This window comes from Phoca vitulina, unplaced genomic scaffold, assembly GCF_004348235.1.
Source record: "Phoca vitulina isolate PV1807 unplaced genomic scaffold, GSC_HSeal_1.0 scaffold64, whole genome shotgun sequence".
NCBI lineage: Eukaryota > Metazoa > Chordata > Mammalia > Carnivora > Phocidae > Phoca > Phoca vitulina.
This window is the reverse complement of record NW_022589767.1, coordinates 6,803,912-6,828,430: the sequence shown is the minus strand read 5'-3', so window position 1 is coordinate 6,828,430 and position 24,519 is coordinate 6,803,912. Positions and strand designations below refer to the sequence as shown.

General features: G+C 34.6%; 1 protein-coding gene across 2 annotated transcripts in view; it reads right to left on the bottom strand.

The window, feature by feature from the left end:
- Positions 1-24,519, bottom strand: part of PIK3C2G (phosphatidylinositol-4-phosphate 3-kinase catalytic subunit type 2 gamma) — a 340,658-nt gene that overhangs the window by 192,191 nt on the left and 123,948 nt on the right. For both annotated transcript variants that reach the window (XM_032391756.1, XM_032391757.1), the window contains 2 exons: positions 14,870-14,963; positions 11,557-11,651 (listed from right to left, as the gene is read on the bottom strand). In XM_032391756.1, coding sequence (XP_032247647.1) covers positions 11,557-11,651; positions 14,870-14,963 — 189 coding nt within the window. The remainder of the gene's footprint in view (positions 1-11,556; positions 11,652-14,869; positions 14,964-24,519) is intronic.

Sequence of the window (24,519 nt, the reverse complement as noted above, 5' to 3'; positions counted from 1 at the left end):
CAACTTTTTTCAAAGATTTTATAATTCATTAGAGAGAGAGAGAGAGAGCATGAGTTGGGGGGGAGGGGCAGAGGGAGAAGAAGAAGCAGACTCCCCACTGAGCATGGAGCCTGAAGCAGGGCTCGATCCCAGGACCCTGAGATCACGACCTGAGCTGAAGGCAGATGCTTAACCAACTGAGCCACCCAGGTACCCCTTATCTTTATCTTATGAGCATTGCAGAATCATTGAGTTGGGTAGATGAAATATTAAACAATAGCAGTATTAATCAGGAAATCATAATGTCCTGAGCTAAGGGTTTAGTGGAGATGGAGAGGGGAGTATTGATTCCTGAGACATTTCGTAAGTGACTTGGTAGATACAGAGGGAGATGGAAGAAATTAGCTCAGATATATAAATTAATAGTTAGGAAAATCGCTAGGAAAGTAAGTCACAGTATGAGTGGCCCAATAAGCCTGAAGAAAGGCTGACATCAGGAGTCAAATTTCTATTGGCAGTGAACTCTAGGTTTAGTATGTATGGTAAAGTCAAAATGTGAAAGGGCTAATACATTAGATTTCTGAGTTTAAAACTTTGGATGAAGAGCCATCCCTAGTGATGAAAAGATTTAATATGTAGCCATGGAAAGTGGTTGTTGAAGTGTGAAGGAGCTAAAATTTATCAGTAAAATAGGATGTGAAGGGCTCTGGAGGCATTTTTTAGCTGAATCATCCATTTAGAAATGAAACTGTCCAGAATTGTGGCAAGATGTGGGATGGTGAGAAATACTAGATGTGTCCCAGAACTTTTCCCACTTACATGGTTTTCCCATTTACACTTAGATGAAATGTGCATGAATTAGATCACAGAGTTATAGATTTATGCCCACTTATCTGATAACATACTTCAGTTGGGGAGTGTTGATTAAAATGTTCTTAAACTATCCTCCAACAAATGAAGTGTCATCATTTGATTAAAAAATAAAAAGAAGAAAAATAAGAAGAAACATTTGTTAAGGCTAGGGGCTGTACAAGGCATATTGCATAATTTTATGTCACTTCACTTTCAAAAAAATTTCAATTCTTCCAATTATTGATTTATTCAATGTACACGTACAGAGTAGCTATAGGTGTCAGGTCTCATGTTAAGTACGTTTGGTAAGTATTTTATTCTTGTTTTACAGATGAGGAAATGGAGGCTCAGAAATTTTAAGTCAATTACCCAGAACCAAAAAGCTTGATGTGTCATAGCTGGTATCACTAGTTGCCTTAATATAAAATACCAAAACTGGTGGGTATAGTGTTATCCAGAGGTTGGAGCACCAACTGGTCATAACTTTAATGTATATACCGAAACAACAAATGACTTCTTCAAGATAATCATTGCTAAGTATACTGGGTAGAGGAAAGAGAAAAGAGAAATAAATGTGCAATCATCACTTGTCATTAACCAATTGTCAAATGAGAAGGAATTGCTAACTCTGACCATGGAAGTGAATCCTGTATAAATAGCAGGTTTATCATTATACCTCAAGAATAAATTATCTCACTGCAGTCATATGCTCAGCAATAAGGTTCATTATAAATATTTTATACCAAAGGAGTAAACCATTCAGGATTTAAAAATATGGCTTAATAATGGAAAAATCCAAGATAACCACCAATCACATTTTCTTCCCTAGTTCATGAGTTGTTTCAGTGAATTCCTATCTTTCTCAGCTGGTCTACAATGCTTTTCTAGTATGGTAGGTTTAGCAACACAAGATCCATTCTTTTCCTGTTATAAAGGGTTTGTTTATTTATTTATTTAAGTTTTTAATTTTAGTTCTAGTATAGTTAACACACAGTGTTATATTAGTTTCAAGTGTACAGTATAGTGATTCAACAATTCTATACATCATACTCAATGCTCATAATAAGTGTACTCTTAATACTCTTCACCTATTTCACCCTTCCCCCCACCCACCTCCCTTCTGATATGCTTTATTTTAAATGAGTACACTCAATTGAAGTTATTTTTATTTTCAACAAGAACATTTTTTCCTTGAAACATACTTCAGATACATGGTTCTAAAAGGGGTTCTTTAAGTTCTTTGCCTTTTAAGTTCCCATCTTCTTGCATGAGTATAATTTTTCATTTGTAGTTCATAACCTAATCCTATAAAATAACCAAAAGATCAATGAAAATTTTTACTCATATTTTCTTCTTCTGAACTGTGCTAACAGATGAGTGATGTGAGTGAGAAAATATTTATCAACAGGTGATCTGTGAATGTTGCTAGATTCCTTCATCTGTTAAATTTCTCTGATACTAGATGATGCATATATTCCCAACTTTTTCTGACAATTAGAGTGTTTCAAGATACTTTGCTCAACAAGTCTCTAAACTAGTTTATACAGTGACTTTTCTGTTCCCACTTCCACTCATTTCAAATTGTTATTAAACTTTAATTTTAAATTTGAATTAGAATAAAACAAAGAAAGAACAATGGTAGGAATGAGGAGTAAAATGTCAAGAATCCAAGATCTGAATTCTATATATAATTATTAATTTGTGATATGACCTTGGGAACTGGAATTTTGGGAATACTAAATGATTAAACGTATATATCCTTTGGGTGTACTAAATATATATTAACATGATCTCAATTTATTTTAACAATAATTCTATTAGGCATAATTACATTTCCTTTATAGATTATGAAAAAAATCAGGAGGTTAAGTAATTTTTCTAAGACCATACAGCTAATAGAGACCTGAGTTTGAATTTCTACTCAAGTATATTTTCCCCAAATCCTGTTCTCTTACTGTTACACTATTCTGCTTTTTATTGTTCTTTGTTATATCCTTCATTATATTTAAGTGGGTGGAAGGTCATAGTGGATAGGGCACAGGGTCAAATTTTGGCTGTTCTACTTAGTAGCATTGCATATTTAGCCTCTTTAAGTACTAATTTCTTCATCTGAAAAATGGAGATAATGGAGTTGTTGAGAATCTATGAAAAAGTGACTAGCATAGTATCTGGGATTAACTACATTATTTCTACCTGTAAGGATAAAAAAGTATTGAAGACAGTTAGATGGTTAGAATTCTTTAGTAATACTCTATAAGTCAGAGCCATACTAGAGTCGATAAACCTTAGTATTCTGGTCTTCATAGCAGAGAAAGAATAGTCAGATATCTTAAAGATTATCCAAGTTACTATCCGACCCTCAATTCAGTTCCTGAAGTTCCTCGATCCTGGTAGGGGTTCTCTGGACAGTTGACACAACTATTTTAACTGTGAAGGAATACATTGAATCTGGGTTTATAATCTGATCAAAGAGGATTTGAAAATCACTGAATGAAATGTTTAAAACTAATTTGTTGAGACAGCAGAATTGAAAAATAGACTCTAACATCTGTGGTAACTGCCTAAAATAGCCAGGAAACTTTAAAAAAAAATACCACATTGCTTAAACCATGTTTATTATCATTTATTTATATTTTCTATCCCTTTTGCAAAAAAGCTATAAATTGTGTATATAAGAGGCACTCAATAAAAACTTAGAGAACAGATAAATGAAAGAATGGATGACTAACATAATACTCTCTCTTTTCTTAATAAACTTATGCACCTTCCTGCATCTGTTCACTGAAGTCCATTGGTCTACTTGTGCAGTTACCCCCACAACTTTCAGTTACTGCAGCTCTAGATTAAGACTGGTGAGATTTTCAGAATCATCAATCAATTTATGTCAACAGTTTATTGAGCAGCAGCCTCTCTAAGAGTGATAGTAAATTTTACTTGGAAGAAAATAATAAAAGTTCCACCTTTTTGGTAAATTAAGGACATTTATAACACCCTAGGAAACATAGGTACACAGTGCCCTAATTTAAAAAAGAAAGTGACATGTACATTAGGATTCCTCCCTTTAATGATTTCAGATCACTAAACCCAAGCAAGATACAATTATGTGGCATATCTGTCAAGAGTGGTTAGTGTTTCAGGCGGACTGCCAACTCCAGAGAAGATGAGCATTATTTGTGCAAGCTGTTCACTTGTCATTGGTCAAAACTGAATCATACATGCCAAAACAAAAACAAGAATTCTAAGTTATTAAACATGACAAGTGTTTGATTGAAATATCCAAGTCTGGATTTTGCTGCAAAAAGCCACACATATGAAGTTCTTTAGACAAGGAACAGCAAAGTAACTGTCTTTCTCTTGTAACTATAGTAATACAAATGAAATAGAAAATTGAGTTAGAATAAAAGCAAGAAAAACCTCCGTTCAACCTTTTCAAAGAGTGATCTTTTGATGAGTAAACATAGAAAGTAAAGTGGAGCCTGAAAGTAAGAACTTACTCACCAGCTGATACAAAACAAAACCATAACAAAAAACTATCAATCCTCCTAGGAGCCAGTAAAAATCAGAAACTGCTCAGTAATTCCCCAAAACTCATATAGTCTTAACATAGAAAATTATATTTTAAGTAGCTGCTTACTAACTTAAGATTTCCCCATAAAACACTCTTGTCAAAACAATGAATCATGGAACACTACATCTAAAACTAATGATGTAATGTATGGGGATTAACATAACAATAAAAAAATTAAAAAAAACCACTTCTTGTCAAATCACTAGGTACAGCCTTTTATTTATTTTTTAAAAGATTTTATTTATTTATTTGAGAGAGAGAGAGGACAAGCAGGGGGGAAGGGGAGGGGCAGAGGGAGAGGGAGAAGCAGACTCCCCACTGAGCAGGCAGCCCAACATGGGGCTCCATCCCAGGTCCCTGAGATCATGACCGGAGCTGAAGTCAGATGCTTAACTGACTGAGCCACCCAGGAACCCCTATAGCCCTTTATTTTTAATCAGGGTTTTAAGGAACAGCATAGTTAAGTCAATATAAAGCACTTCATACTGTAGACCCAATCATTTTTAACAACTGATAGCTCTTTAAAAAGTTTTATTCCAGAGGATCATATTTATCTGTAAGTCATTTAACTCAACTTCCCCTGATTACAGGGAGCTAGGGAATTCTATTTTTTAAGAAGAGCAAAAGTGATTATGAGAGTACCAATGGGAACTTATACACTTAATATAATGACTTTAGTATAATATGGCTTGTTCAGTATAATATGACTTGATTGCTGTTTTAAGTACAGTAGTCAATCTAAGTTAGCCTGTAGGCAGCATAAATGTATGTGGTATGATTATTTTATTTTAATTCATTCAACAGGTACTTATTGAATACCAGTTATATGTGCTATGTGCAATATTCTATGTTAAGGATGGATGATTAAGATAGGGCCTCACGATCCAGAAAGAGAACATAGGGTTTTATCTAGACTAAATCTAGTCTCCCCTTCACGACTGAAGAAAGAATCAGATTTTGTTCAGATAGCAAAACCTTCAGGGAAGAAGACCAGTTTAGGGGTATATTCTGAATATTCTAAATCAATTAGGTAAGTTAGTTCACCTGATTGCCATCTGATCAGGTGATTGTCTCAGGATAATCTGTGACCCAATTCTGGCAAATGATAAAGGAAGTTAACTCTGCTATGAAGTTTAGAAGAAAATTTTTCTTGTTGAAGAAGGATCAGCCCCTTTCCTTTTGCTGCATGGTGTCATGTATGAACGTGATATCACCTGTGGCAGTCTCCTTGTAACCATGTCGTGAACTGGACTAAGGACAAGTAAACACACTGGGGATGACAGAGCAAAAAGATGCAAAGAAACTGGGTCTATGACAAAATCGGTGAGCTGCTGCAATAAAAAACTCTGGAACCACTCTACTGATGAACTTCTTGTTATGTGAGATTATTAATTTTTCATATCATTTAAGCCAGTTAAATCAGCATTTTTGTTATTTGCAGCCCAAAATATCTTAAAGAAAAGGTAAATGGTGAAGTAAACAAAATATGTAATACACTTAGAACTGTATCGGCAGTGTATACAAGGGCTGAGACATCTTCAAAGAGGATAAAAATTTGAGCTGGGTCCTAAAGGATTCTGTGCAAAAAACAGAGCAACTGCATTTCAAGCAGAGAGAAATACCATGTACAAAGCCACAAGGGCATGAAAGATCTCTGGAAATTTGAATAACTACTTGAGAATAGAAAAGACTATGTTTGGATGTAGAAAGTCATTCAAAATGGGGGTGGGAAGCAGGCAGAGTTGAAATCATGAAAATCCACTGCAAGGTCATATTAAGGAAGAATAGATTTTTTTTTCAACATCTAAAAATTCTAAACTCTATCAGCAAGAAAGAGGTGATTGGAATTACGGAATTATGCTAGCCAGCTGTGGGTTACCTTGGAACTAGAACCTACTTTATGAGTTAGGGATCAAATCGTATTACATAAAGATTATACCAAGAACAGTGTGGAGGATGGATGGGCTGAAGGTAGGTAAGAATGGAAGTGAAAAAAAAAAACCCAAAAAACCCAAAACAAAAACAAGAAACAATTAGAAAGCTGTTGTAATTGTCCATGTAGGTAATACTGAAGGCTTGAACTAAGGTGCTAGCCATGGATATAGAAAAGGGACAAATTTAAGACATATTTTATGAGAAACAATAGTCAGGTCTTAAAGACTGATTGAATGAGGAAGGTTGTCGGTAAGAATAATGTTTCCCAGATTTTCTGTGTTGGATATCTTGGTAGTGGCTGTTAACCAGGATATTGCATATAAAAAAGGAGGTTTGGACATAGTGAGCACAAGGATTGAAAGACAAGGAGAGGGTAGGGATATTTAATTCAGTTTTGGACCTCTTAGGCCAAGATACCAGTTGTCCACCATAGCTAGATAAATAAGTTAATAATGAGCCATCTAGGTAAAATGGTTTAAAAAAATACCCATAGGTTAAATCTCTTGGGAATACTTACATAATTGTTAGACAAAAGACACTTTCAAAGGATGTCTGCCAAAATGATGATTCTATTCAAGTAGTTAGGCAATAAATAGTCTTTTTTGTCTATTGAGATCAATCTTAGTTTTTGAAAAGAAAGCCGATTAATATATGTAACACTGAGTACTGGTTTTCCTTCCATGTCCTCTTTCTCAGCAACTTGATGGTCAAATTTCTTCAGTCATCTACATTGCTTTACCTCTGTGGCAGACACTGCTCTGGATTTACCAGATCAAACAGTATTTTGCTTCTGGTCTGCTTTCCTATTTTCCCTTGCATGTAGGTGGGGTCTTGTTACTGACTTTTGACCTATGGAATGTAGGCAAAAGAGGTATGTGCCCTTTCTAGACCTGGCCCCTGAAAATACTTTTGACATGATGCTCTGGTCTTCTTTTTTAAAATCTGGATCCAGGTATGAGGAATCTGGGTGAGAACTCCAAATTCAGAGGATGACTAAACCATAAGATGGAAGCTTGGCAAGTACTATCAATGTGCTGATACATTCCCATTCTGTTACCATTCCAGATCTTTCTCCTGCTCTGTAGGCTTCTATATCCAATTGCTTACTGGGCATTTTTACGTAGAAGGAAACTAAAGATGGATTTTGCTTACATTTTATTATTGCCAAGTTCTGGCCTGGACTACAGGAATTTATTTTCTAACTCATTTAACTTGATGAAAAGGGTTGACTTGAATTTCATTAGCATATTGCTGGCTTAATTAAATAGTGTTTTTGAGAAAACTGAGTCTTGGTTTTATACAACATAAAGTCTTAGTTTTATATAATAAGTATTGAAAGATAAGTACAAACTGAATCTACTAAATAAATAACTCAGGAATTGTTTTCTTATCACTGACGGTTTAATAGTAGAACGAAGAGAACAAATTTAGTGTTTTAGGTATGAATCAGGAACTACAAAAGAAAAATTCTGGGAAAAACCTACTATTCTCTTCAAAGTTCCTTCAAGTATACAATTTTTTTGGAGCTTCCTGCACATGCCTATTAATTAATATTATAATTGACAGCAGTTGTGGATTATGCCGACAACTAATGGCAAAAACTTTGAGTATTAGATATAAAGATCTCAATTTGGGATATTGTTTTTTCTTCAGTTTTGCATTCAAGTTAAGGTAAAGCCACCACTTTAGTTTACTTGAATGAGTTCCTAATTATTGATAGAAAAACAAACATTTTGTGAATTCTTCAAGTTGTACTTTTCTTAGAAGTAGGTGGTGAATTGGAAAGAGACCTGATGTGGGCATGAGATGCCATGAAAAAAATATTTTAATCTCAATTCTTTAGCTAGCTAGATGATTGTCATTGGATGAGTCACATAATTTGTTGAAATCCCTTTCTGGGTGAGAAAAAAAAAGTGCTATAGCATTCGTAAGGTTCCATTTGACTCCCAAATCCTATAACTCTATGAGTATTTATTAGTCTATTTATTTTGGAGGCCAAATTCAAATATTATTAGAAGACAAAGATAATTACTAATATTAAGGTCATATTAAGGAAGAATAGATTTCCTTTTTGTTGACCATATATTTTGTTGGCTAAAGTAAAGCTGTAGTATGATTGAGAAACAATGAAAATTAAGCAGTATAATGCTGTTTTTCAAGGCCTTACCCCAAATCCCCAGCATAAACTATGACAGAGGAAGACTGATACTATTATAGGAATACCAGATTACCATCTAAGGAAGCAGTGATCTAATTGCATGTGGCTGTTGTAATGAAAAATTGCTGGAGAGTGGATTAGAAAGTTCAGTTCCCACATGCCAGATCTGGTGCAAGTTCCAACATTTGAGGTCAGTATGTATGCACAAAATGTTCACTTTTTTTAACTCTTTACTTTTTTTTTAACAAAATAGAAGAATTTGAAGAGGACATAATTTAAATTAGGGATAAATTTAAGGTGGAGCTTTGTTCCTGGCTTTTGCATTGATTTGAGGTAGAACTTTGTATAAGATTGTAAGATTCTATTTTCATGTATTTAATAAAAGAAATAACACAAATGATATAAGAAAATTAGTTTAAAATTGCATTCTGTTTTTAAAAGTCTTTTTATGAAAAGAACTATATAAAACCCTTATCACATAAAATAGAAATAAAACAAACAAACAAAAAAACCCCAGCTGTTCCTATATTGTGCCTTAACTAGAAAACTACTAATGGATTTTACAGATTATTGCATAAAATGTAAACTTTCTTAAAAATATCTATGACGTTTTTCAGGTTGGTTGAGGTAGAGAATAGCTATTGTTAGCTTAGCAAATTGCTATTGTAGAGTCTTTATCCTGTGTATACTTTTCTGAGAACAAAAAGGTGAAAAATGTTATAAGAGATCAATATTAAATGACAGCAAGACATATCTTTCCTTTACAAAAGAGTGAAGCAATAATTTATTATTCATCACATTGTGAAGGTAAAAGGTGAATTAGTAGTAATATAACGATTCTAGAAGGTAAAGGAGAGGCTTTAAAACCTTCTATTGATTCTGTATCATGCATGCTCTATTACACTGTGATAAATCGCTGAAGTACGGCTCTTTACTCTTTCTTCAGGGAGTGTTTCAGATCTCAAAGTAGAAAGAGGATTGACCTCCTCTGTGTATTCATTTGTATGCCTTCATTGGTATTTAACTCTGGCAGAATTGGAGTGCATGTTTAGGCTTTTTTATTTACTTGATGGCCAGCTTTGCCTCTCTATCTTGTGGTTGTATTTGGGATGGATCACCATAAAGTGGACAGGATTTGTGGTCAGTTTTCCCCTTCACATAGCCAGTGGATCTTCCCTGCTGCCTTTCTGCTAGCTGTTGTGTTGTTAGCTTGTGAGCTTGTTTAGGCAAAGGACTATTCTGCTTTATCCTTAATAGTTCAACAGTGTCTAGTATCTCAAGGTTTGTCACATAAATGAACAAATGATCAACTAATTCATCATGAGCATTATGTTCTGAATATATGTATTTCCACATTAGAAAAAAATTCTGGGAGGGAACAATGCTTAACCTAAAGTAGTGACTCACTGATAATAGAATTTTAGGCATCAGGTGAGCCATATTTAGGAGAAAGGATGAGAGGGAGGCCAGCCTGGGGTCTGGTCCACAGGAAGACCTACACCACTGTTGCCTTCACACAGGTTAACTTGGAAGACAAAGGAGCTCTGGCTAAGCTGGTGGCAGCCATTAGGCCCAATTACAATGACAGATATGATGAGATCCGCTGCCACTGGGGAAGCAACGTCCTGCGTCCAAAGTCAGTGGCTTGCGTCGCCAAACTGGAAAAGGCAAAAACTAAAGTGGCCACCAAACTAGGCTGAGTGGACGCTGTTGAATTTTCTGTACATAAAAGTAATAAAAAGTTCTTTTTCAAAAAAAAAAAAAGAAAAGAAAGGATGAGAGGGACAGGTATGACTTCAATCACAAGATGCAAAATTTCCACATTATGTTGCTTTATTTACAGTAGTCCTTGATTTGAGAAATTGCCCCAAAATTCTAGATAAGAAAAGTTTAGGACAGAGCGTTTAGAAAATGAATGGGAAGATTTTGCATCATCTCAATTTTATCAGTGGTATCTTAAAGCTCATAGGATTTGGTCTTTTAATGCCATTGCCACCTTGAAAAGGCCTTGTGGTGCCCGAAATACCATTGCCTTAAGTCATTCAGGACCAGCAGACACTGCTGCAACAACTTGTTCTTTGAGCCCTAATTCCTGATTTAGGTTAGTCCCTGACTCCTGCTCATATTCTCTCTCCAATCCAGTTTTGACTTCACCAGTGATATCAATTGCCTAATACCTGATTGGGTCAATCTCCTGGAATTGCTCTAGCCTTGCCATCTCTGGTTTGGCATCAAGCTTGACAGTTCAAGCAGCCCTCTTCTGCCCCCTTCTGTCACAAGTCTGCATGTGCACAGCTGGGCCCTGGTAATTTAGTCCTAGTTTTACTGTGAGAGCAAAAGACCACCAAATATATCCACTTAAGTTCCCTTAGCAAGGTAGTAGCTGACTGAAAAACTGGGGAGAATAAGACTTCATTCAAAGCTTGATGAAAGAGTCCATTCGGTGAAGGGCCCAGGGCTAGTCATGTGTATGATGCCTCCCTATACTGACATAGAAGAGGAAAATGTTCTGTTTTTTATATTAGACATTTGAGAAGAAAATGAACATCAAAATGAACATTGGTGCCTAACAATTCCTTGTATCTCTACTTTGCTATGAAATGCTTGAGTTATTTTCATGGGAAGAGTGATGTCAACATGAGTAACATTTCTTTAAGCAGAAAAACATACTAAAAAATGAGATTCTCTTTTTTCCTATTAATTAAAGTTCTTCCCTAGAAATTAAAGCTAGTAGATGTTGTCTGCCATACATATGTGAGTGCATGCACTCCCTCCCTCTCTCTTAAAAAAATAATAAAGCTATAGGAAAGATATCATCCAGAGTTAAAATTCTGATTGGATTTAAACTGCAGCAACTGTACAAAAGGAAGATTTTAAAGATGATGACAGTTAAATTATACTCATCAATAAAAATAACCTTGACAAAGACTCGAATTTGGCTGAACTTTAAGTGGAGGTTTATATCAATTACAAGGTAAGAAATCTTCTACTTCTTCTAATGCTGTCCCACAGAGAGAAGCTGACAACAAAAAAAGACATCCTATCTTATTTTAGTTAATCTTACCAGTAAAGACGATGGGCAATCTGGATGCTTTGCAATGAACGGTGCAATAGGAGTTGTACCAGAGGACTTTCAAGGTTCCATTCAAACTTGACAGCCTGAAGTAAGAGATATAATTAATTTACTCTTCTTCTCAGTAACAAAATTCTAGCAAAATACAAAGGGGCTTAAGAGGCTTATGAAAAGACAAAGGAAAACAGCATAAACATTTTAACAAAATGTTAAAATTATATTTGATATATTATTATAAGATAACCTTATTAGTTGGTGTATAATAACATAGCACACACATCACAATTTGGATTTGTGTAGTCTCTTTCTTATTTATGCTTTAGTATCACAGGATAATAAATAAGAGCAGATGGTTGGTGGAGTTCAACTATGCCTAGGAGGAGAATCCTGGCACACACAAAAATACATAGTATGATTAGTTTCCTAGTGGCATTATTAAATAGTAGATATTTCTTTTCTTTGTGGAATGAAATTAATGCACAAAGCCTTAACTGAAATCACCAACTGATACATCACTATTACCCTGCAGAACCTGAAACTTTACTTAGAGGTTTCAGAGCTGATTGGTGCCACCCTAGCTCACCCCTCCCCAAATCCTTTCCCTCATCACCTCTGTGAACAGCTCTTTAGGATTTTCTAGGATACCCAACCTGGTGGAACATACAGACAGTAATGGCAGCTCCTAATATCCTCATGGACCTAATTCGGTACTCTGCAGGGGCTTCACTGTCCACAGGAAGTACCTGGGCCCCATCATCATCCCAGAAATCTAAATATATATGAAAATGAAAACCAGGCTCTCTTCATAAAAATTTCCATCCCTGTTTAAGAGGCAAAACTTCTATTTTTAGTTGCTCAATAGCCATTTAAGTCACACACACACACACACACACACACAGAGTTTAAGCCAGGTTTTATACCACAGTACAGACAACAGACAAAAGTGGGCACAACACGCATTCACATACACACCTGAAGAAATACCTCAATATGCTGACCATACTCAAGGATGGGAAAGTTTATGAATTCCTAAGGTATAAGAGTGCCAAAGATGATTTCAGCAAATTTGCATAAACTCTTAATGCTGTCTGAATGTATAAAGACCATAATGTATGTTCTCTTAAGTTGCAGCAATGGCTTGCTTTCACTTACTTGCTAATACTGGGCTGACCAAGTCATAAGTTGTGTTGATGCCCTAATAGCATATCATATGAGCACATAAGCAAGAGAGAGATGTCTTAGAATTTACTTCCATGCTTGTCTTTTTAGCTTTCCTTTTAGATTTCCCCATTATTTCTTCTTGAATACCTACTCGTTGCTCTTAAATTGCTTCACTTGTTTCCGAACTCCCTGCATCACTCTGTGCACTGGTATAATTTCCCCCAATCCTACCTCACCATCTAGGAGGCAGGCAATATTTCTGGTGCACACTGCATTATTATGAACTGTTCTTGGAACCTACCCACACGGTGTTGACTTGTGGTTTGCCGTAACCTCTGGGTCTGTGTCTTAATTGCTTTCTGGCTACGAACAATATGTTCTGTTTTTGTTATGGTCTTAAAGTCCTGTCTTATTTCTTTAATACAACCTGCATAATTCTAATAATATAATACATAACAAAATAACATACTTCAAGAAAATAATCAATAGGGTGGAATTTTTTGCATTTCAAAAGTTTTTATGTGTTTAAAAGTTTTAAAGTTGGGGAGAACATGGAAGTTTAAGGGCAAATTCTATAATAAATGTTTTGAAAATTCTTCTCAGTTTTATTTGTTTTCGAGTCATTTCTCTCCATCTCAAAACATTTTATAATCTTCATTTTTAATTAGGGAGTCATTTCAACACTTCCTAATTTTACTTCTGTGTATTTGCTTTGTTGGATTTTGTGTACACTTTGTCATATGAATTTGGATTTGCAGATATATGGCTCTCAGCGATTTTCCTGGTGCCAAGTGTATTGCTTATTTATTCCAGACTGCCATTTTCAAATGGGTTTAGTATATATAAGATTTTGTAAAAACTTACTTTTTTGATTTAGGTTAGATAGAGCATGCTGCCAATACTCATGAATCATGAGATGAACAGTGTTCCTACAAGTTTGATTAATTTTTATTTTCACTACAATATCACAACTATAAAAACTGGTAAGAGTAACTATATGGTATAGCTATTTCTAAACCAGCTTTCGCTTTAGGAGTCCTTCAGAGAAGTGCATATTCCATGTGCAAAGCAATATGGTATTCCCGTCACTGATAGGGGTTTCCCCCATTAGTTTCAAAGTTCTCTGTCCTAGGGGCACTTGGGTAGCTCAGTTGGTTAAGAGGTTAAGTGTCTGACTTCAGCTCAGGTCATGATCCGAGCCCCACATCAGGCTCCGTGCTCAGCAGGGAGTCTGCTTCTCCCTCTGCCCCTTCCCCCTCCACCCCTCTTGTGCTCTCTCTCTCTCTCTCAAATAAATAAAAGCTTTAAAAAAAAAGTTCTCTGTCTTAAATGTTAAAAAACTGAGGCACCTGGCATTTAAAATAGCTTGTAATTACAACCTGACCTTTTAGGTAAGAAAACATCGGAGTTAAAAAACAAAACAAAAAACGAAAAACATAAAGACCACTCTATTAAAACTACCTATTCAGTCCTCATTACATAGTCAACTTGGGAAAACAATATTATTTGTAGTTTGGATATTCAATCATTTACATGGTCATTTGCAAGATGTATGTATGCTTGTTTATGTTTCAAAATACTCAGACTAAATCAGTCTTTGCTCATATTTCTATATTTCATTTATCTGGCCACATTATTTTCTAAAATTACTCCAACATTATGATATTTAATGTTGTGACTAAAATGCAGTATCTGTTGGCAGAATTCAGGTATTATCTTACAAAACTTCTTTTATAGATTTATAATCAATGTTAGAATGTTCTAAGGGAAAGGCAAGAAACACATATATTATGAGGAGCTGCCTAGCAAAAGACTATTTTCTAAATAACATTAATTTAATTTTAATTGTTCTACATAGTTAGATGAAAAGATTTTATCACCTGCATTTCTATTTTTTTCCCCAATTCTAAATAATAATAATTTAAAAAAATGTCCCCTTTGGCTCTTATAGACCTTTTTTGTAACTACCAGTTTGGGCTAAAGAATGTCTGTTACCCATGTTGACACATGAGCTATAATTTAGTCCCTGGCTTGCCAAATTACAATACCACTTTAGGTAGCCTACTGTTGACTTATTGGAAACTCTTTTTAGAGGATTATTAGTTAAAATTCTAGAATCCTTTGGAAACTCTGCTGTTCTTACCTGAACTAGCTGTGGGAGATATTCCAGTAGTTCATCATTCAAGAGGTTGTCTAATTGTTGAACTGCCACTTTACGAATTTCTTGATCTGGAAAACTAATACAAAATAATTATATCTATTAGCGATTAATGGTATGGAGTAATCCATGAAAAATGTCAGGGAGAAGAAAGAATGAATTCCACCCCCAGCACAGAAGATAAAATCATAATCTCACAATCAATTAAGATGATTATTAGCATCAGATTATTATTTTTCCACATTCTGTACTCTCATGTGGACTGCAATAAAAAGCCTTTTCAACTCAATTTTGGAAACTTGGATTTAAGTCAGAAATTGCCAGCTTGTCGATAAAGGATTGTAGGATATCTAAAATCTTTTCTAAAGTGTATGGAAATCTTGGCTTATTATTTAACCATGCATTTGTTAAGTAAATTATTACCAGCTAGAGACCTGATGGTTTATATGATTAAAAGTGGGATATAATATATTTAAAGGAGTTTTGGCCAGATCATAATGAAAAACCAGAAATCTAATAAACAAAAATAATTTAATAAGACTAAATCTTACCAGGATATGAAGGTCTTGAGGGTAATTGTGCCTTATTCATTTTTGGATTGCATATTTCTGTTTTAAGATTTAGCACCCATTAGACACTTAATAAATGTTTGTTACTGAACTAAATTTATGAAAGTACTTAGCATTTGAATATCTATCCCCAAAACAATTAATCCTCAAATGGGCTCTTCAGGCTGCCATCATCTTGTTCCACCAGAAGAATTAGATTCAGTTATCTCCAAGCTCCTGGGAAGTGCCTAGAGATAACTTTCAGCACCACACCATTTTGACATGCTTTTGACATACTGCTTTGACATGATTAGATATAACTGGGGCTTTTGTAAGAACAATTAATTTTAAATAAACAAGTTTTCAGAAAAAGTTGATATGCATAATTTAAAACTTGAAGGAACTACTTATAGTAACTGAAACTGATTAAAAAACAAGGAAATAAATAAACAAACAAAAGTCAAAAATCCTTTTGCATGGAAACAAACTGAATGCTTTCAACCAATCAGGTGAGAGCTCTGAAGAGTGGCTCTTAATACTAAGGAGGTCAGGAAACTTTAAAGTCTTTAATGTCCAGTCTCCTCAGCATATCAGGTTACTGAAGGGTGAAATGAATTCTATGCAGTTCAGTGAAAAGGAAAACTGGTATGGGGCGCCTGGGTGGCTCAGTCGTTAGGTGTCTGCCTTTGGCTTGGGTCATGGTCCCAGAGTCCTGGGATTGAGCCCCGCATCGGGCTCCCTGCTCAGTGGGGAGCCTGCTTCTCCCTCGCCCACTCCCCCTGCTTGTGTTCCCTCTCTCACTGTGTCTCTCTCTGTCAAATAAATAAAACCTTTAAAAAAAAAAAAAAAGAAAAAGAAAAGGAAAACTGGTATTGCTTAGTATCTCTCAACTGGCCTTGATAGCAGTTTGAAATGTAATGCTTAAATGTAATGTTTTACATATTTTATCTTAAATTAAACTGAGCATTTTAATTGCAACAAAAATTTCACTTCCACAGTTAGTCACTCGAAAAGCTTATTTCTGACCAGTGAATACTTTTCCAATAATTGTCTCCCTTTGAACAATCTAGCAGTAACACCTAGTAAGAAAACTATAGTCCAGACACATCTCCTGAAGTACTGCTAAGGTCAGAAGATCCCAGCATAGCATCAAGCACAGGTGGACAGCAGAAAGGGTGCAATAAAAACGCAAAGCTAGAAGAAGGTCAGCTTGTTTTAGCACACTGAGACTACTTTCTCCTAACTAAATGTGATTGATTTTAATTTATTGCTCTCAATTACTAAACCATTTATCTGAAGCCTGTAGACATCAAGGTCAGTTTGAGGACAGTTTGAAGTCTTAGAGGGAAGAACATTTTCCTGCCTAAGTGATGACTTAAGTCGGATACTAGTCACCCATGTCTTCTTTTGTGCTTATTTTATCTTATTGGTATGAATGACAATAGAGAAAGAAAATAGAAACAAACATCGCAATAAAACAAAACTCTTTGGTGAACACTATACCTCTAATTATGTATTTATTTCCAAATACTAGAATGTAAACTCCATGAAAGCAGAAAGCTTTTGCCTGTTTTGTTCATGGATGTGTTCCAGATGCCTCCAGATTGGTGAATATGCTCTACATATATGTTTGCAGAATGTCTAAACTGAATTATCTTTCCACCTAAAACATCTCTACTGGTAGACTTTCCTCTTTTGGTCTGCGTTACTATCTTTCTCCAATCATGTAGGTCTAAAATTTTGAGTCATATTTTCCCCCTCTTTTGCCCTCTTCATTGGTTTTCCCCCCCCCGTTCCCATCTGGCAAAATTCAATTCATCTTTGAAGTCAAAACTCAAGGACCAATTTACTTGGGAAGCTGTTCCAGCTACTTGGTAGCCCCCTGTAGAGTTTATCACAGCCTTCTCAGTGGGATTCTATATTATGTACTTGGTTGAAGGCAGGCTCATTCATTATGAATCCCTGATACAAGCACAGCTGAATAGTAAGTTCTTAGTAGTCTCTTATCTTTATATCTAATCATTTGCCAAGTTCAGTTGGCTTTTTTTATCCTAATGGTACTCTAGCATTATGCCTGTTTTTAGTTTCTTCTGCAACTAGCTAGTCTAGGCCATAATTATCTCATGCTGGTACTAACATTTTTCATAGTAATACCTTATAAATTTCCCTAAATTATTTCTAAATTCATTTCTCATAAAACATTAAATGGTTTTCTATTTCCAATGTACCTCTCTTAGGCCCATACTGCTTATCTAGATAGCCAAGGCTAGAAGAACACCAGATTTTTCTCTTACTGTAATACTGAATAAACTGCTTTGGCTTACTGGTTATTTTCCTCTGAAAATGTCATGTGCATTCTCACCTTTGTGAGCTCTGTAACCCCACTTGGAAGAGCTTCTCTTTTCTTGTTAAATTTCCAGTCCTCCTTCAAAATGTGGATCAAATCCTCTTAAAAGTGACTATCCCAATCTTTACTAATCATTTCTCTGAACTCCAAGGGCATTGACCGGCTGACTCCATTGGGCAATTAAGATATGCTAGTGTTTATTAGAATTTATCATTTTTTATATATGTGCCATCATTCTTCAACTAGTGAATAAATCAACTGTTCTAGCCTCTTTTTTTTTTTTTAATTCTTAGGCTTTAGCACCATGCTCCGTACATATTGGGTCATTAATAAAAATGCATTGATCGTGATGATAATAATGAGAAAAATCATACTATTGAGCCCATTTTATTTCTTGCTGTGGTCTGAAATAATTTACATTGGTAGCAATAGATTTAACTCAAAAATACCACTTATGTAAGTCCCAGGTTTTTAAAATTTGTTTCCTCTCAGTCAAAAGGGTGAGAGAAAAACAAATCTGAATGTAATAAAAAAGAAGGATGTATTGTTTTTTTTCAGACTCCTTCAGGAATAGGAGAACAAACATTAGTTACATCTGTACAGCCCCAAAGAAAAATTATATACTTGTATTAATATGTGAAACTGTTGGGAAGAACATTTTTACACATTAATGGAAAGGAGTGGATCTTTTTATTCACTACTCTTGCATGAAGTTTAGGAAGAAATTGGAAGAGAAATTGCTAAGAGACTAACCACATGACATCCTGAGATGTGACTAAGGCCTAACAACAGTAAAGCATATCCAAATATAACTTTCATTTGATTATTTTAGGAAGAGTTGGCCACATTAAGAGAGATGTTGGCAGTGTTAGTGAAGCTCCTGGGAAATGTGTCCCTTCATACATAATGGCAATATATAGCAACATGTATTTTAAAAAATTTTTTTAAATTTGATTATTCCTTGATCTAATGATCTACTTTTGGGAATTTATCCTAAGAAGATAATCAGAGATATATGTGAGGATATATGTAATTGGATATTACATAAATGTCTAAAATAAAAGTTAAATAAGCTATGACCATATAATAGAATACATGTAGTCTAAAAATATCAAAAGAATATTTAGTGATATGAAAATATAATGAAAAATATATGCAGTATAATACCATTTAAAAATGTGCATATTTTTCCATAAGCTTGACAAAAAGATGAGAACATTAAAAATATTAATACTAAATATCTGAATGGAAAGTTCATGGATGATTTTAGTTTTCTTTTTTAAGCTTAATTTTTAAAGTTTTTCCAACTTTCTATATGAAAGTTTCATTGGTTACTAAAATATAATGATTTTAAAAAGTAAGGCTCATTTAACTAATTATGAATATATATGAATAAGTGCAAGTTCATTACCAGCACTAGAAAAAAGCTCCAAATCATATGTTCCTTTAAGAATAAACATCGTTGTGTAAAAGAACAAGTATTATATTTTTTTGGTTGACTTAAAATATTCTTTTAGCATAATAGGTCCAAATAGGGATCTCTGCCTCTGGACAATTTCTGCTTAATACCTTTCCAGCGCCCTGAACTCAGGCAAAAATCAATGAACAAATACGTTCCACAACTCTTGGCATTTCTTCCCTGTGATGTTGTCTGAAATTGTTTAAACATTCTCTTGGGATATAGTTATTGGTATTTCATGCTCAGTAACACATTCCTCAATGAGGTGAGTGTACCCATATTTTCTGAATGTCGTGGGATATTTACAGACTGAAATGTCATATGTGGCAAAAGAACTACAACCTATTTCAAATTTTCCACAAGCCAGGTTATTGTACTTTCCAGTGACTTGACTTGCTTCAAAAATACATATAATTCCTGCCAATAATAAACCAGGAGCCACTCTCTAGTGATTCTGCTAACCTTGGGACTACTAATTACTAGGGGCAAGGGCATTATACCTTGAGTCTGGGGAAGAAATGAAAGTATCATTAGAAGATTCATTAGGCTGATATTAACGAGGACCTCATCTACTTAAATTTGTAAGAAGCTTTCTTATAATCATTCAGAAAATAAATCATTTATAATGTAATAAATGGCACTCTATCGGATTTGAGATATTAAAAAGATGCAAGGTCAGTAAAATTCTATGACTTGTTGGAGAGAAGATCATGTAAGGTGAGGAATTTTTATTTATTATGAATTTTTAAAATTAAGTGTAACAAGAGTTCATGTGAAATAATCACTTCTTTAAGGTTATTCATCATTTTAATTGTCCATTTAAGTAACTTCAGGTTATTTAATTTACTTTCCAAGCATGTCTGAATAGAGAGCAAAACCAATTTTGGTCAAAAGCAAAACATCACACTGGCTTACTATTCAGTTTTATATGAGTTTCGTGAGCAGTGATTCTATCTATTCAGGCCTTAGTTTCCTCTAATTTGAGCTAACAACTGAGTCTTTGGCATCTGTAAAAGGACATAATACCACAGCTAAGATAAATATAACTCTGTACAATAATTGTTAAGGAAATATTTAAAAATTGCCTATAGTTCTTTGTTCAATGAGTTCATGTAGACACAAAGAAAAAACTGCTCCTTGAAGACTAGAGTTGTAAAAGTTAATAAAAGGAAACTAAAGACATGTGGCTAAAAAACGCAAAGGTGAAAAAATTAAGTAAAATGAAAGCAATTTCAAGATAAACATTTTCAAAGGAACTTTAGTGAAATATCAACTCTGTATTTTGCCAACAGTGTAAACACAAAATTTATGGTTAAGCAGAGGATTAAGATGGAATAGTAATCCTTACCTGGGCGGGAAAGGAAGAGTATCAAGTATTTAGATAACTCTTTAGCTGAATGTAGAAGTAGGAACTGCCCAGTGTTTAAGTTGCTGTGCAACAGAGGTTCTCCTATTTTTGGTCTTAAGACCCTTTTAACACTCTTAAAAATTATGGAAGATTCCAAAGAATTTTTCTTTATGTGAGTTATATCTATCAAGAATTGCCATGTTAGAAACAAACCCAGGACATTTAAGAAATATTTATCAATTCATTTAAGATAACATCAATTACCCCATTACATGTTAACATAAACAATATATTCCTATGAAAAACAGCTATACTTTCAAAAACAAAGAAAATATTTAGAGAGAAGAATGATACTTTTTTAGATTTTTACAAGTATCTATGTCTGGCTTAATAGAAGACAACCAGATTCCCCTATTTCTTTCTGTATTAAATCTGATGCAATACTGCATGTCTGAAAACACTCTACACGCATAAGTGAATACATGTGACAGAGGCAAGTGACATATTAGAGTTATTATGGAAATAGTCTTGACCTTGCAACACCCCTATTAGCATCGTGGGGACTGCAAACCTAGTTTTGAGAATGTAGTTTGGCATGTGTTATTGTTGTGGGGCCATATATTAAGGAATCTGCACCTGTGGTCTGTTTTGAAGACAGCAGCCATCAACTTATCTTTTCCCTGAATGACAAACTGGCTTTGAAATCACATGACCAATGCTCAGATTTGGGGATCATCATTCCTCTTCTCTCCCCTCAATCATTGACAACTCTTCTCAGAGGGCGAAAGGAACATCACCAAGGATCCAGACAACCTTCAACAGGGCCAGTGGCATCATGGAGTGAAATTTCAACAGAAAAATACACATGTCAACTTCTTCCACTTGACTTGCTTTTTTGTCATTTCTATTCCTTTCTTATTTTCTCCCCATATCATCGTTTTTCTCTTTTGTTCTTCTTTTTCTAGTTTGGGAAATGATACAGGGTCAATATCTTACTCAAAAAACTTTGAAGTGATGGGTAAAAGCCAAATGCAATGTAACAAATGTCAACCCTTAAAAAAAGCAACTTTGGGTAAAATGAAAAGCAAAGAAATTTGAAATCAAATTTAAGTGTAAGAGAAATGTGAGACTTCAGAATACATAGTAAAAATTCATGCAGAATGACATGAGGCTATTCATAGTTAAAAGCCCCAATGTCAGATTAGAATTAGAAAACTATCAGAAGTGCAGAACAGTTTCTCCAGCAGGTTTTGAGTCTGATGACACACTCAGCATCAGCTTGGAAGAAAAATGTCAATACGAATATATTTGCTATTTTTCTAGTACTAAAAATGATCAGATATGACAGAAGAAATTTTATTCTAGGGGAAGTGGGGAATAAGGATTCTTTAAGATGATTGTAAACCTCTACCCACTGAATAATTCATGTTCTTTCAAGGATTTTCACATGATTACAGAATATTAGAACTCAAGGAAACTTGGAGACCTGGATCAATCTCTTGATTATACAGATGAAAAAACTAAAAGTCAGAGAGTTTGAGCTGTTTGCCCAAGGCCATCTGTTGGTGGCACTGAAACTAGAATCCAAATATCCAGAATACTAAGCCAACAGGCTTTCTGTAGTACTTCTAGGAAGGCCTTTTTCTCTTTTGACTAAATATTATCATATAGACTTATATGAAATCCACAAAATGAGCTTGAATGTATTATTTATTTTATGGCATTCTAAATGATCAATAGAGACATAATAGTGAGTAATATAATTTGTCTAATTGGACTAGGACATTGGTCCAGTCATAACCCAGTAGGAATAAGAATGATCCAAAGAGACATTAGGAATTGTGCAGAGATATTTCTTGATGGAAAGCCCATGGATTTGCATATAGAAATTGAGAATTAACTATATATTTATGGTATTAATTAGACTTATTCATAATTAAAGAGTTAAAGCTACTGATTTTGTTCTTCTATATGATTACACTTGATTTTACATACAGACGAGCTTAGAAAGGCACCACATAAAGCAAGTGGTATACTGGAAGCACCACATAGAAATTCTGTGGGTTTTTTTTTAAGATTTTATTTATTTATTTGAGAGAGAGAGAGCATGAGCAGGGGGAAGGGGCAGAGGGAGAGGGAAAAGCAGACTTCCCGCCAAGCAGGGAGCCCAATGAGAGGCTCAATCTCAGGACCCTGGGATCATGACTTGAGCTGAAGGCAGATGCCTAACCAACTGAGCCACCCAGGTGCCCCAGAAATTTTGTGTTTGGATGGATTCAACATTACATTCAAAAGCAGCATGACATTATGAAAAATAATAAGGGGTTTTGAGTTTAGATATGAAGGGTCTTCTTTTCCCATCTTACACTTTCTCTCTAAGCAAATTTATCTATACCCTTAACTTAATTCCCATCTTTCTGTGGATGATTTCCAAATTGGGATCTCTAGCTTAGATTTCTTCCTTGAACCATCACCAGCCATCTCAAGCACATGTTAAAGCCAGGCTACCCCAACCTGAATGGCAGGGTTCTTCTTCTAAAATCTATTTGTTACTCAGAGTGTCCATCTTAGTGAATGTTTCTATTTTCCACTCACTTGCATTTATACAGAAACCTAGAAGTTATCTTTGACACCCTCCTTTTTCACTGTCCTTCCTCATTCAATCCTGTCACTTTTACTCTTAAATGTTCTGATTCTGTTCATTTTATTTCATTACCACTGCCACACTTCTAAGGCTTATTTCCTATCCTCTGATGCTGAGACTACTTCTATAGCTTCCTAACTGTCCCTCATTTACTTTTGCTTCTCTCACCAAATTTATGCTTCACTCAGAAGCCAGAATGATCTTTAAAAGATGCAATTTTGTGCATTATGCTAGTTCTAGTGCCAAGTGAAGTGCCTTACATGAGTAAGCCATCAGTAAATAACCATTGAGTAAATGAATAGACAAATTGGGTTTCAGTTTCTTCATCTGTAAAATGGGGATCAGTAAAATGGGGGAAATTGTAAATGTTGGTAATAATATTAAAGAGGTTGTTTTATAGAACAAATCATATAATATATTACAAAAGTGCTTTGCAAGCTATGTCATTATTCAATTGTGAAATATTTATCATATACATTTTAACAAGTGAATTTAACTTATTTAAGCTTAATTGAAATAAAATTATCAATTTATCAATTTTTATAGTTTGGCATTAAAAAAATCTGAAAACCCTAAACTCTTAATATAATTCTGATGAAGAGGATAATAATGATAAAGATGATTGGTAGAATTTTATTGAATACTCTTGTAAGTACTTTATCCTATAAGGCACATAATGTTATTACCCCCCATTTTATAGATAAGGAAGTTTGCCAAGGTCATTCAAGTAATAAATGGAAGAGTCAGATATGTCTGATTTCAAAACTTGTGCTGTCAACTGTGAAATTTGGAAGCAACTCCAAAAACTCTCTAAAAGTGCACACAGACAAGATATACACCTTTGGGTTTATGCTAGTCTACATTTCTCATTCTCAGTATATCAGAAGAGTATTGACTCTTTCTTCATAGACAATATTGAAACTTCCACATTTTTCTCTTCCATATTCATATTTATCTATAACTGTATTCATATTTTTCCTTGCCTCCCACCTGAGATGAAGAAGTTACTCTCTTCCTTTCCTTGGATAAAATTCCCATTTGTACTTTTGTTCCAGGCTATTGGCCGTTAAAACCTTCTCATTGCGCCACTTCAACATCCCTCTACTTTCTGATCTTCCCTTCGTGCATCATTCTTCATGTCAATTTGTAAACATGTTTGAGGTTTTTTTATTTGAACAAGCATACCAACCCCAAACCTCAAAGCCTTTACCATCAATCTTATTTCAAGAGTCACAATTTATTTATTTCTCTCTATTTCCTCTTTAGGATCTTGAAATATGGCAACCAAC